The 13419-nt window shown below is 52.1% G+C and overlaps 5 protein-coding genes across 5 annotated transcripts; 2 read left to right on the forward strand and 3 right to left on the reverse strand.

Annotated features, from left to right (window-relative positions):
- Nucleotides 1-321: 321 nt before the first annotated feature.
- On the reverse strand, nucleotides 322-2104 carry flbB (the record flags this gene model as incomplete). The annotated part of the gene is made up of 4 exons (XM_057098202.1): nucleotides 322-1450; nucleotides 1504-1591; nucleotides 1660-1770; nucleotides 2056-2104. 4 exons carry the CDS (start codon nucleotides 2102-2104, stop codon nucleotides 322-324), a joined length of 1377 nt encoding a protein of 458 aa, XP_056963338.1.
- A 264-nt stretch (nucleotides 2105-2368) lies between these two features.
- N7533_001553 (uncharacterized protein) lies at nucleotides 2369-3751 on the forward strand (the record flags this gene model as incomplete). Its single annotated transcript, XM_057098203.1, has 1 exon — nucleotides 2369-3751. One exon carries the CDS (start codon nucleotides 2369-2371, stop codon nucleotides 3749-3751), a length of 1383 nt encoding a protein of 460 aa, XP_056963339.1.
- A 924-nt stretch (nucleotides 3752-4675) lies between these two features.
- N7533_001554 (putative arsenite resistance protein Ars2) lies at nucleotides 4676-7867 on the reverse strand (the record flags this gene model as incomplete). Its single annotated transcript, XM_057098204.1, has 5 exons — nucleotides 4676-5242; nucleotides 5301-6828; nucleotides 6875-7290; nucleotides 7350-7623; nucleotides 7803-7867. The coding sequence occupies 5 exons, from the start codon at nucleotides 7865-7867 to the stop codon at nucleotides 4676-4678; spliced, it is 2850 nt and encodes a 949-aa protein (XP_056963340.1).
- Nucleotides 7868-9383: 1516 nt separating this feature from the next.
- N7533_001555 (uncharacterized protein) lies at nucleotides 9384-10250 on the forward strand (the record flags this gene model as incomplete). The annotated part of the gene is made up of 1 exon (XM_057098205.1): nucleotides 9384-10250. The coding sequence occupies one exon, from the start codon at nucleotides 9384-9386 to the stop codon at nucleotides 10248-10250; it is 867 nt and encodes a 288-aa protein (XP_056963341.1).
- Nucleotides 10251-11907: 1657 nt separating this feature from the next.
- Nucleotides 11908-12991, reverse strand: hapB (CCAAT-binding transcription factor subunit HAPB; the record flags this gene model as incomplete). Its single annotated transcript, XM_057098206.1, has 2 exons — nucleotides 11908-12351; nucleotides 12380-12991. 2 exons carry the CDS (start codon nucleotides 12989-12991, stop codon nucleotides 11908-11910), a joined length of 1056 nt encoding a protein of 351 aa, XP_056963342.1.
- Between the last annotated feature and the right edge of the window lie 428 nt (nucleotides 12992-13419).

Genomic DNA, 13419 nt, shown 5'->3' on the forward strand with positions numbered 1-13419 from the left:
GTAAAAGTAAAGATGGAAAAGAGAAGAAAAAAGGGAATCTGAGAATGGGATTTCTCAAAGAGAAAAGAAAAGAAAAGAGAGTGTTCGAAGAGAGATAATCAAGAAAGGAAGAAGGGAAGAAGAGGTCAGGCCCACGGCCTGTTACCATAAAAACCGACTCTCAACAGTTTAAGCTAGAATAGTACACACAAGAACACGCCAAAAGCAAAGGGATTTTCCAGACATGAAATTTCGTAATCGTTTCTTAATTTTCGCAAAGCTCGCTTTTGATTGGGGGCTCCTTTTTCCCAGCCTGGGGGAATTCGAGAGGAGTCAGTCAAATCAAGAGTAAATCGCATCGTCACGATGGCGAATCATGCTCAAGTCAACATCGGTGCCCAGGACACTGCTCAAACAATCGATTAGCTCAAAATCCTCGACGACGGCGCCGAAGCCGTAGCAGCGGACTTTGGTGTTGAGCGTTTCGATGATGATCTTGATGTCATCGCGGCTGAGGGATGGGTAGAGCTCGTGGTTCTTGAGGCACTGCAGAGCCATGATGGGGGTGATTTGGCCATCGGTGACGAGTTGGCGACTGAGGTTGAGGAGCGTGCCGAGATTTGCGAGCGGTAGATCTGGCGCTTTATGGGGATAGGGCTGTTCGGGTGTTGTGTTTGTTATATAACTCGGTGGTGGGCAGGTAGCCATCAAGGCGTGGCCCGAGAAGGGCATATCCTCATCATCGGCCTCGGTGACAGAGCGACGACAGAGATAGTCGGTGTGTTCTCGACAAGGTCCTTCCAAACTATTTGTGGGGTTAGCAGTGTACAGATGGGGTTGAAAGGGGGTAAACGGGGACGGGAACGGGAACGGGACGCTTGGGGATCTGGGTAAAAAGGATGTGGCGTACGTTAGAATAAAGTCAATCTGGAGTTGTGGGTCACTCTCGAAGACGCCGCCCATCGCAGGGACTGGAGGAGCCGCTTGGCAGGCGGACCGATCCATCGCACCCATACTATCACCAGGGCCAGCGTGGTAGACCTGTTGTGGGGGAGCAAAGGCCATCGGGGGCGAGATGTCGGGGTGCTCAAGACCACCAATCACACCACTGCCGGCAGTAGGACTCAGACTAGGGGAGATGGAGGTTGCCGGGGTGGTATGATGGTTGCTGACTGAAGTCGCGAGGCCGGCAGATTGCGAGCCTGCGCTGCTGGCGGCGACGGGGCTGGACTGGAATGGGACAGGAGGGCGCTCCGCCCGACGCTGCTCGAGCTCGGGCTCGTAGTGGATGCCATGCGCGATGAGGATCTCCTTGAGGATTTCGTTCTCGGTGCGGACCGACTGCAGGACCTCCTTGTGCTGTTGCAGTTGGACATTTGCGTCGGAAATCTCCGATGTGTATGCCTCTCGTAACCGTGATACTTCGGTCTCCAAGGCTCGCATGTATTGTTCTTTTCGTTCGCGATGGGTTCTGCGTCACGTTAGACGAGGTGTTGGGTTTGGAGACGAGGGGATAGTGTATACCGCTGAGCCTGGCGATTTAGTTCCTGGCGACGAGTCAAGGCCGGTTTGCTATCAGGTTTGGGACCTCGACGTTTTGGAGCCTGGCCATCTGGGGAGAAGTTTAGTATGTGTGTGCGTGCGTGTGTAAAGCGTGGGGGATGCAGGTGTAAGACTCACCTCGCGGAGCTTTTTTGACAGCAGCAGGAGGAGGAGGGTTATTGTTACCACCGCCGAAGAGCTTGAAGAATTCGCCGCCGAAACCAGCTCTTGTTGGGGTGGAGGGTTGTTCTGCGATCGATCGCACCGAGCTCCCGACGGGAGGGCCCGGCGCAAGGAAGTCAGCGTGGATGCCATGAGGTTTGATGAATTTATGCAGAGAGGATAGGCGAGAGGAGGAGGAGCAGAGAAAATTGAAAAGTCAAAAATCAATAGAGCGAAGAGCAGAGCAGAGCAGAGGTCAGAGTAGAGTGTAGCCAGTCGAGTTGATTAACACCGGACTCAGACCCAGACCCAGACCCAGATGAGGATCATAACAGACCCCATAAGCAAAGATATAAGCAATGTCAAACTCACCAGGCAAATGTTGCATCTGATCCATGGGGTACACCCCACCGTTAGCCATGATGAAGGAATGTGGGAGTGGAAAGAGGTTCAGAGAAGAAGAAGAAGGTAACGGCAACCGTTGAGAAAGTGGAGGATGTGATCGATCGGTCTTGGCATTCCTCCGTACTCAGTCCCTCTACAGTATACACTTACACTCTCCCCTGTCGATACCTCTGTCGATACTACCCTCTGTCGACACTACCCTCTGTCGACACTACCCTCTGTCGACCTCTGTCGATACTGTCGACATTGTCACTGCCCCTGTCGACCTGCGTGACAAATAATGGAGATCCTCGTCCATGTCTCTGCCCCGACCAGCGCCGGAGATGATGCACGATACCATGCCCAGATCGCCGCCATTATGTCCTCTTTCCAGCCAATCTCCGCTGCTCCTGGTCCTGGTCCTGCAACTCCTGATCTGACGACTATCCCCGGTATTGCAACTTCTATTGCTTCTCCCTCCAACACGCAGTCTGCCGGGATACCCGCTCATCCCGGTTCCCCTGCAGCTGCAGATCGCCGACCTCAATCTCCCTCTTCCTTTTCCTCTTCCTCTTCCTCTCCCTCTCCCTCTCACCCTCCCTCCTCTCGCCCGGGCCAACTTCTTGGTTCTACCACTGGTCCAGCCCCCGATCTTCAGCGGGTCTGCAGTCCTGCTCGCTTGGACGCGATCGGGCCCGAGGCACTGGCCCTGGCGCCTCTAGTTCATCTGCAAGAAGCAGAACCAGCGGCCTGCAATCCCCTCCCCACCTCCAATTGCAATTCTCTAGAAAGCCTGGTCAGCGTCATTCCAGACTCGCAACCATCAGAGCAACCCCTATTCCCCTCAAGGCCTGAAGATGGTCCTCGTACCCCGGCTCCACACCCCCCGGAAGCGCAAGCTAAAGCTAGCCTGGTCGCACTAAAATCCGACCTGCCCAGCCCCGAGCGAACCCCCAAACGCCGTCGTCTCGAGACCGAAACCGAAGCTGAGGCCGAGGCAGCCCCCAAAATCACAACCACGGCTCACAACGCCTCGATCACATCGCTCCTCCACTCTCTCCCTATCAAAATCACTCCCCCACCGCCCCCGATCTCCACCTCCCCCTTCATCACTCACATTACCCCAACCCTATCCATGCTCACTCAGCGGCTCAAGCCGGAAAGAATATACAAACCCCTCCAACAAACCAGAGATCTCGATAAACTAGAACGAGGCTACTGGTCTCTCCGAATTCCCATCCAATTCACTACCCCTTCTACTACCCCCGCTATTACCCCTTCTTCACACAACTCACTCCAACCCCCCTGGGACACACCCTCCTTCCACCGCTTCTGGTCCTTCCTATCAGACTTCATCGGAAAAGACGCCCGAGCTGGTTGGGGCGTCTGGTGTATCGTCGAACGCGAAATAGACCCCATTGATTCAGACACGAAAGAAACCTCCCATTCACTACCCTCAACTGCATCAACTGATCTAGACAATCTCTCCCCACCTCTTCGCCCTTCCCATCCCGGTACACCTGCCATCCCCGACTCTCTATCCCTCTCACTGAAAATGTATGCATGGGGCGAAGTCGCAATGCATATCTATCTCCTACTCTTCCTGGCGAGCGAGCGGAGGGTCAGAGGGATGGGCGCTGAGTGGCGCGATTCTGGAGAGGAGGTTGTTATCAAGATGCCATGATGGCCCGGGGAATGAACTGATCTGATCTGATCTACCCTGATCTTCAATGTGCATATTGATCTATCTTCTAATGTACGATTACGAATTAATGTTAGTGATGACCACAATAATAGAGCATGACGTGGAAAGTCTAAAATTCCAGTCTGATTTAATACACCTTCAAATTGAAAATCTTGCTCAAAATTCCGAGTCGCATTCTGCTACTACCAAGACTAGCACTTAGGCATACTATTAGTACAAGTACAGTGCTTTTATTCCTGTTTCCCCTTGTTACCCACTGGCAGATGTTCCATTCCAGCTTCCATCAGTACTAGCTGAAACACAAATACCCTACAACTCCAGATGAAACGATAAACAGTTTGCAGCGCAATTCACGATCGAATGATATTGTACATGCTAAACGAACTTTCAAATGGGAAGGATCCAGGTCAGAAATTTTAAATACCAGACGGAAAGGGAAAAGAAAAGCAGACGAAAAGGAACAAGAAGTAGTAAAACGGCCCAGTCCAAGCCACACCTGCGCTGGAGCATGGCAAAATCAGGGGGTTTGAAGAGGAAAGGAAAGTCCAAAAAAAGGAAAAGGAAAAGAAAAGAATGAAATACTGTAAAGAAGCCCCGAGCTTGAAGGGGGGAGAAGTGAGATCTCAGTAATCGAAGAGAAAATAAGAAAAAGAAATGAAATGTATGAGAAAAGAAAAGAAAAAGTTCAAAAAAGAAAGGCGTGCCGTGCACGGTAAGTTTCCCATTCATTCCATCCATTGCGCCACACACCAGTTAGAACAGAACAGAACAGAACAGAATAGCAAGAATCGACAGAATCGAGTTGAGCAAGACGAAGACATAGGACGTCGTCGACTAGGTTCAGGTCGGGTCAAGTCGCGATGCCAACATCAGTGAGCCAAAGACAAGAAGAGACTACTAGTACTAATAGTTCAGCTCTCCACTACCGGACCCACCCACCGCATCGAGGTCCTCATAGCTCTTGAGACTCCGCCCCTGGACCGCTTCACGCGGCGGCATGGGCTGCTGCCCACCACCTGCACCCATCGCATCGGGGAACGGATTGTGCCCGACCATTCCGGCGGCAGGATGACCCGAGGGAGGGTAACGGCCCGCACCGTACATGTTAGACACGCGGACAGGGCTGAGTCGACCGTTACCGTTGGGCCGCCGGCGGTCGTACGGTCCAGGTCGAGGGTTGTGGCGGATATTTCCTCCGCGGCGCATGGCACCAGGATGATGGAGACCGGAGCCGTCGCCGGAAACCATTCCATTGCCCCATGGGCCTCCGTTTCTAGACATCATGGGCATGCCAGTACCTCGAACTGCGAATCCGCCGGGCACGTCTGGGTTGTATGTATATGCCATTGACATGCCATGTCCGTGTGACGACCCGCCTGGGCCGAACGGGTTGTCTTCATTCTTCTTAGGGTCAGGATGGGGTATCGAGAGTCGCGATGGGTCTGTAGCGAATCTCTTTACAAGTGCCATCTGGAAAAGTGGTTAGTGGCTGCCATTAAAATATTGGGGGGGAAAAAACACAACTTACCTCGCTCGTGATATTCGCCCGGAATGCTTGGTGACCCGGGTTCTTGGGTGGTTGGCCTTCAGCTCCACGCCCGGTGGTGTGATTGAGCCAGAAGCGCTCAGCCGCGAATTTCTTCGAACAGTTTGGCAATTTGCAGTCGAAACGGAGTTGCTTTCCTTCGTCGGTGTTCACGGTGCGCTTCAAAACGTGGTTGGCCAATAGTTCGTCAACAGTGGCCTCTTCGTCATCCATGCAGTTGAATTTGCGCAAGTCGACAGATTGCGGGTCCAAAATCAGAGCCAGTCTATCTTCGAACCTCTTCACATGCTTGAAAGCAGTTTGCAATTGCTTCTCATTCTTCGAAACGGGTCGTTGGTTGCGTCTTTCTTGCGGCGATGACTCTCCATCCTCCTGCGGCTCCTCGTCCTCGGCGGGGAAGTCTGCACCATTGACGCTAGCATCGGCGACATCCTCGGCCCGCTTAGAAAGAGTGCTGCGTGGTCGACGAAGGTGACCTTGGCACTTTTGGGTAAGTCCATGGACCGAGTCACTCTCATACACACAGTAAAGGCAGAAATTGTGGACTCGTCGCAGGTACTCTACCATCAAGTCCAAGTTCTTCTTTTTTACCAGAAGCTCCATATCATCGACATCATTGGTCTGGTGCGCTTCCTTCTCTTCACCCTCTTCCAACTCCCCGTCCTCGGCATCTTCGTCAAATCCATTATCCTGCTTGATGCTAACGGGGCCAGTAACGGGAGGCTGCAGCCAGCCCTTTCTTTTAAGATCTTCAACGCGCTCTTCGATCTTGACGGCTGCACTGGCATCATAGCCTAACACTTCAGTCAATTCCTGATCTAATTTTTCAATCAATTGCTGTGCAAGACTCAGGTCGGCTTCGATTCTTTTCGGGGCAGAGTACAAGTCCCATAGTGTTTTCTTGGACAGGGGAGGTGGATTATGAACTCCCATGTGGCAGGTGAAGTCGCCATGCACCGGATCATGGATCTTCTTCTCATTCACAGCTTCGAGAGCTTTCTCGGCGGTGTTGTTGACGGCGCTGCCATTGCCAATGTGGTCCTGGTCAATTCCAAATTCCGCATCTTCATCACGACCATCTCCACGCTCTACAACATTCATTGCATCTGCCGCGGGGTGTAGCATGATCCATCCCATGCGGTGGAATTTCTTCTTCGGCCTAGGATCGGCAAGACTGAGCCATTTAAAGCCACCATCGCCCTCACCAAGGTGCTCCTTGCAGAATTCCTCGATCTTATCGCGACTGATATTTGGAGCCAATGTCTTTATGAGCAGGGTTGGTTGGGAAAGGGTTTCGTCGCGCAGATCCGCTCCACGAGCTGGAACTAAATCCTGGCCACCCTGGGTTTCTCCAGCAGTAGTAGTTTCGCCCTCCTCCTTCTCAATGACACCGCCGGCACCGTCATGCTCGCTCTTGTGAATTCCTTCCAGAGAAAACTCATCGAATACGCCTTCGTTCAAATCACGCTCCCATTGCTCAAAGCCTCCCTTTCGGAAAGCGAGGAGGCGGCTGCGGATGGGGATCCCGCAGCTCATCGTTGTAGCGTTCCTTGAACCACTCATCATCCCGATGCTTCCGAACAAAAGTTCGAGTGAACTTGATGAGATAATCCTTATAATCCTTCTCAAGTTCAGCCTCTTCCTTCTCTCTGTCCTCCAAGGCCTCGCGCTCCCCTTTGATGCCATTGGTGGTTCGGTTTGCGTCTCGATCCTGTCGCCACCAGAGGCGATATTCTTTGAGTTCTAACTCGAATTCGACGGAAAGCGGATCGGGGTATACGACCGGCGGTGAGCGGTTGCGAGTCGAGGGGGTGTATGTGTCCCTGGATGAGAAGGGCGAACGTCGGCGTTCTCGGGGGCGACCATCACGAGGACCATAGCTGTCTCTTGGGCGACGATCTGAAGGTTCATACCGATCGATCCTGGTAGGGGACCGTGAGCGGCCATGGCGACGGCGACGATCTTGGGGGGGCTGGGGAAGGAGTTAGCAATGAGGAGTTTCAGCAACGACGAGATACAATTATGTCATACAAGGAGATCGGCGTCGAAATTCTCCGGACGCTCGTCCGAGATACGAATCTCCGTCTCGTGGTCGTCCCGGAGACGTATGGTCGTCGAATGAATCCATCTCAACGGAGAGGTTTCCAATGGTGGGTGATGCGCAGTTCGCGGTTTCTGCCGCAACCCAGGGGATTTGAAAGCCCCAAGGAGGGTAGCCGGATGGTATTCTAGAACAGCAAAGTGAGGGCGGTTGCTGGACAAGCCGACGGAGGTCTGCGGACGACAGTGTTCAAGAGCTAAGATGCTTTATCGTCAATGTCAGATCGAGCAAATCGGAGGAAAAGCGGAAGAAGATCGGTGTATTGCAGTTGATGGTTTCAAGGAGGACAGAAAAGACAATGTGCTCGGGGATTGGAGATAAACAAGATGGAGTGGCCGTCGGTACGGCAGCTCCCGGGTGGAGGAAGCATGTCTTGACCGGACCAGGCGAGTGCGGAGGGAGCGGGGAGGTTGAGAAGAAGGAAAGAAGGGTATGACATCTCAAGCATGCGCTAGAGAATAGCAGAAGAAAAGGAATCGCGCGGGCTCGCGAAAGCGCGAGGCCAAAGCGGCGCAGTTGCGGTCTTCGGGGAGCAGGCAGAAAGATGAAGCGGGGAGAACAGATGATCGGATAAGAGGGGGAGCCACGAGAGGGGATGGAAAAGGGAATTAAAAAAGGAAAGGCAACCTACAAGAAGCCTTAAAAGAAGCGATTGAGGCAGTGACAAGCTCTCAAGGAGGGGAGATGGAGATGGAGATGGAGATGCGAAAGGGAGCGACAAGCTGACTGGGGCGGAGGTTATGGGCTAGTCCGGATGGGGTTAGTTGGGTCACCTGACAATGGAGTATACAACCTCAAGTCGCACACTGTGAGTTCACTAGAGTTGAGCAGAGTAGATTTGGAGAATCGGAGAATTCAGAATTGAGAGAATGTGGACAATATTGCGAAGACCAGCCGATAAACAGGGGTAATGGTGGACAAGAAGGAAATGTCTCAGCCTCTAAGGGGGAATACGGCGGGCTGGGGGTTTGTTTCACATCAGATACTCTCTAGATGGTAGGATGTCCCTGGTCAATAGGCAAGTATCTACAAACAGGTCATGGGAAGCTGCAGCAGGGATAGCAGGTATGTCATACATACGAAGTAGCTACGGCTGTATTCTCTTTGTCTCGATCTTGGCGGACGATGCATGTATGGTAAAAGTACTAGAATATCGATATGGCCCTAAGTAGTATATCAAAAGATGTGCAAATACCAAATAGGTCCTATTAGGAACGAGGAAACATACTTATAGGAAGAGACCGAAAGAATGTCCATGATTCAAGTGCAATTCTCAGCCGCACGCTCAAACTAAATTCCAATTGAGACTGATACTGCAGACATCTCCGAGTAGAACAGAGGACAGAGGACAGGAAAGCACAGGCTCACCAGGGCCTGCTGATTAGAGGACCTTGAAAGTCTGGGATTAATAGAATCTTCTCTGCACGAATTTGTATGAGTATGTCCAATTGAGTTCTCCGATGAGACTTTGAAGGGGACTTTAAGTTCTAGCTATCTACTTAAACCTTCCAGGTCTTATTGCCAGCAATCGCAGATGGCTATTGACAATGCATGAGGTGATAAGTTCCATATGCTACCGAGGTAGTAGCTTATCTATAAAATACAAACAAGAAACTTCATTGAGCATGTTCCAAGATTAACACAAAAGACGTATCTATTCTCCTCAAACTATACCCAGCATCACTAAGAGTGGCTACATACTTTTCAAGATGCAGCTGCCCTAAGTAATTTAGTATGTCAACAAACTTGGAAAATATATCTTACCTAGTTCAATACACTCGCTCTACCCATGATTCACACATTCCAGCACTATCCGCATCACCTTGTGAACTACCTTAGACACGTACTCTCTCTTATACGCAGTCTCCGCCATAAAAGTCGGCCCGTGCGTAGCCGATAACCACCCGCGCTCTCCCCACATTCCACATTCCACTGCACCGCATCGCATCACAGCTCGAGTCACAATGGGCGACCTCCTCAGCTCACACTGGGCCCCAGGGGGAAACAATACCAGATCAAACCCAGCGCTCCGCCGCCCATGCTCCGAAAACCCCATCCGCAACACCACAACCTTCCCCTCACCCCGCAAACCAAGTCCAAATCCAAGTCCACGCCCAAACCCACGCCAACAACCAACCCAACTCCCCGCCCACGAAGAACTATCCCGCTTCATGAAAATCGTCTCCCGCCTCCGCTGGAAACTCCCCTTCCTAGCCGAAGCATACAGACTAGCCACAATTCCCGCCGAGCACAACACCTCCACCTCACCGGCAGACATCGCCCACGCGCAAATCATGTTCAAGATCGATTTCCACGAATACTACGCCCTCCTTGAACGCGCCATCGTCCACTTACTCGCCATCTTCAATATCAGCGTTTCCTCGCGCCGACCGGCCACCACATCCGACGGCTTCGGCTTCGCCAATGGCAACGGAACAGGAGCAGCAACACACCGCTACCACGCAAACGTTCTCCAAGCCCTAGAAGAAGAAACAACACCCCTAACCCCGGTCCTCGGCACCGGAAAACCCCTCGCCCTCCTCCGCCAAGCAAAACAGCTCCGCAACCGATGGAAAACAGCCGACATGACAGCCGAAGAGCAAGGGCGGGACCCGCAGTCCGACCGAGATCGAAGTCGGGACGAGATTCTGCCACTGTCGAGCTACAATTTTGAGGAAATTATTATGGGCATTTTTGCCGGGTTGGAGGAGGGGTTTGTTAGGGCTAGAGCGCATGTGGAGTTGTGTCGCAGGCCGGAGGAGGTGGATGGGGAGGAGTCGGAGGCGGATTGGGAGTTTATGGTTGATGCTATGGATTGGGAGGCTGTTTAGTACCCTAATAGTGCCAGTTCTGGTAAATGGGTGTGTCTTTCAGTCTTGCTTCTTGCGTCTTGCATATCGAGGTGTTTTGGATTTTGTTAGACTTATTGGTCAGCGCTGGATCGCGGCCTTTCATTGCTTTGTTTGCTGGACATATTCTTTTTCTTCGCTATAACTACGAGACAAACGAGTTTTCTTTCAATGGCGGGGTTTTGCCTGAGGGACTGGGTTGTACTAGTACTTTTGTACATGGAGCTTAATGCTGAATGGTCGTGCTTGACGCCTTGATTCAGATCAGGCCAGGTCAGGTACTAGAGTCAAAATGATATTCGACCAATGATGGTCTCGTATCATATTTTAATCTACGGCATACTTGCTGGCGTGGTTTAGTTTAATTTAGTTACCATTAGCATGGGACTATCCCTTCCTTCCATCCCTGAAGGGGTCCTACGAGGGCATATGGAATAGTGCCAGGAGTATAAAACAACATCTTCATTCAAATGGTATAAGCATGACAAATTGGTCTCATATCCATCCATCCATCCATCCAGAATAAAAAACGAAAAATAAACAAAACAAAAGATCATCTTATCCAGATTCATAAAGATCCCATCGAATAAATCTGTTTTTCCAATGAAGGATACCCTCTCTAAATTCCCAGCCCAGCCCAGCCAAGTCCGGAACACACCAGAAAACTTGAAGCCATACACACCCAGAAGACACCGAGAAAATCACAGAAATGGAGGAGAAAAGACAATCACGAAATAAGTAGAAGGTGAGAGGAGAAGATGGTCATGAACAAGTAAATTCCAGGGAAATAATGTCGCGATAGGGGAGAATTGGGTAATAATAAACATGCGAGCGAGCTGCAATCAAATCAACATTGACGAAACAAGACAGTCAGGTGTGCGTACTGTCGATCATATACACAGGGCGAGGATGAGGATGAGGACGCTGAGCGAGATAAATTCCCAATAAGGCAATTGGTTACCATGTTCTCTCTTCTCTGCTTTTCATGGATTGGTTGGTCCACATGGCCGATACGGCACGAGGGATAGGACCTCGGGGTCCTGGAAAACGTATCCATTGGTGGTTTTCATCATAGTGAATGATAGTAGACCAAGGAGGTGTGAATGGAACCCCAGGAGATCCCAATGTTAGTCATTCGGATAAGAGAGAAGAGAGGAGGTCTCAAGGACCCCAATGGACCATAGAAGAAAGGGAAGAAATCTCAGCCAGCGACCCCTCGTGGAAATACTTAGGGTGAAAAATTGCTTTGCTTCCCAGCATAGAGTTATAAGTAAACAAGTCAGGAGGAAGGAGGTTCAAAGTTGAAAAGAGTCAATGTGAGGTTGGAGAGGGTAGGTAGAGCACATTGAGTTGAAAGTAGAGGGTAGAAGGGAAAAGGGGGTGTGGGTTATCGCTCGCTCGAGAAGAAAAAAGGAACCATAATCGAAGTTAAGACAAACAAGGACACTCAGTAAGGGGAAACGATAAACCAAAAAAAAACACAGTCCAGAAAGCGTCCATCCATAAAGCCGTCATCACAACAAAAGGAAAATACATAAGAAAATGATATATCATCGACGAGAGTCATGTACACCCAACCCTATATACAGGGTCAAGGCATATTCCATGAGCCAAGCCATCAGCTCCGAGGACGAGACACTTAGCCGTCCTCATCCGAAGGGTCGGCCGATTCTTGCTCGCTTCCATCAGCGCTGGCAAGCGTCTTGGTCTTCTTGGGGTTGACGTTCTCATCGTTGACTTCACTTGATTTGCGCTTCTGCCCAGATCCGTTCTCGCCCTTCAATATATCTTCCAACCCATCACCACCACCTTCAGCTGCCTTCTTCTCCATCGCAGCAACCTCATCAGCGGTCAAGAAGCGGCCACCGGGGCCACGAGGTCGACGCATGGCGTGGTTATGTCGTGACTCGTGCAGGTAGGGCTTGCGGCCCTTGGAGGTCAGGCGCAACTGTTCTTCAAGCTTCTGTCGCGCAACACGGCGCTTGAGAATGCGATGGAACTGCTTCGCGTTGACGTATAGTGGTGATTCTTCCTGGTTGGTACTGGCCACCATCTCTGGAGACGGGTGACCCTGGGCCATGGCCTGGGGAGGACCTCCGGGGGGGAGCCACGGAGGCACGGCTGATGTGGTTCAGAACAGGTTGAGCGCTTTGTACATTGGGGCTACCGCCGACATGGCTCATTCGGCGCTGAGCCATCTGCGTGTTTGGTGCCATCTGAACACCGCTACCCATGGGTGGCATCTGCCCCGGCATCTGCGGCGGCGATCGAGGGTTACGGTCCTGCTTCATCGGAACACCAGGGGCCATGCGAGGCGATCCTCGTTGCCCCTGAGCCATCTGACCGGCCATGGAATCCTGGTGCATAGGATAGAACTGACCCGAGGCGGCCGCAGTAGCCATGGCGGCAGCTTGCGTAGGTGAGATACCATACCCTTGGGGCATGGCGGCGGGGACGCCATATCCCTGAGGGAAATTCATCTGTTGATGGACGGCGCCCGGCGCATTCTGCGATTGCTGGTAGTGCTGTTGGGATGGAATGATGGGGGAAGTCTGGTGGGCGGGATGTGTCTGCTGCATCTGAGGCGGAGCGTTGGTTGGCGACGCCATGGACCCAACGGGAGGTCCAGCATTCGGAGGACCGGCTTGGTAAGGGCCGGGCAGGTGTGAGGGAGCATGCGGATGTTGGCCATGAGGCTGTTGATATTGCGGCGGGTACTCCATGATGGGCTGTATCAACGGGGTTGGTTCCGTTGCACAGTCGCGCGGTACCGTAGCAAGAAAGGATTCGGGGCCGGGGGGGACGATCTACTTTACCCCGAAATCACCAATCAGATGAAATGAGACGTTGAGCGACGCGACGGATTGGTGCGCCGTTGGCGAAGGAGAGACAAGAAGCTCGAAGAGCGCGAGCTTTTGTTTGGTAGAAGAGCCGGGACTATATCACGGCGCGTGCAGGCGGGGCGGGAATCACCACACTCGTCAACTGAGATGATTCGGCGTGGGGACACGACTGTCTGCAGCCTGTCGGGCGATCGCGTCAGCAAGAGTCTGGCGCTGCAGCAGCGGACGGTCACTGGGTTTAGACACAGTGGGGACCAAAGGGAATCACGGCGCGTACCTTAACAGAACCAAACAAATGGACAAAGGGG

This window comes from Penicillium manginii (assembly GCF_028828005.1).
Source record: "Penicillium manginii strain IBT 31320 chromosome Unknown utg000002l:1.0-5564898.0:1.0-5567710.0, whole genome shotgun sequence".
Taxonomy (NCBI): Eukaryota; Fungi; Ascomycota; class Eurotiomycetes; order Eurotiales; family Aspergillaceae; genus Penicillium; species Penicillium manginii.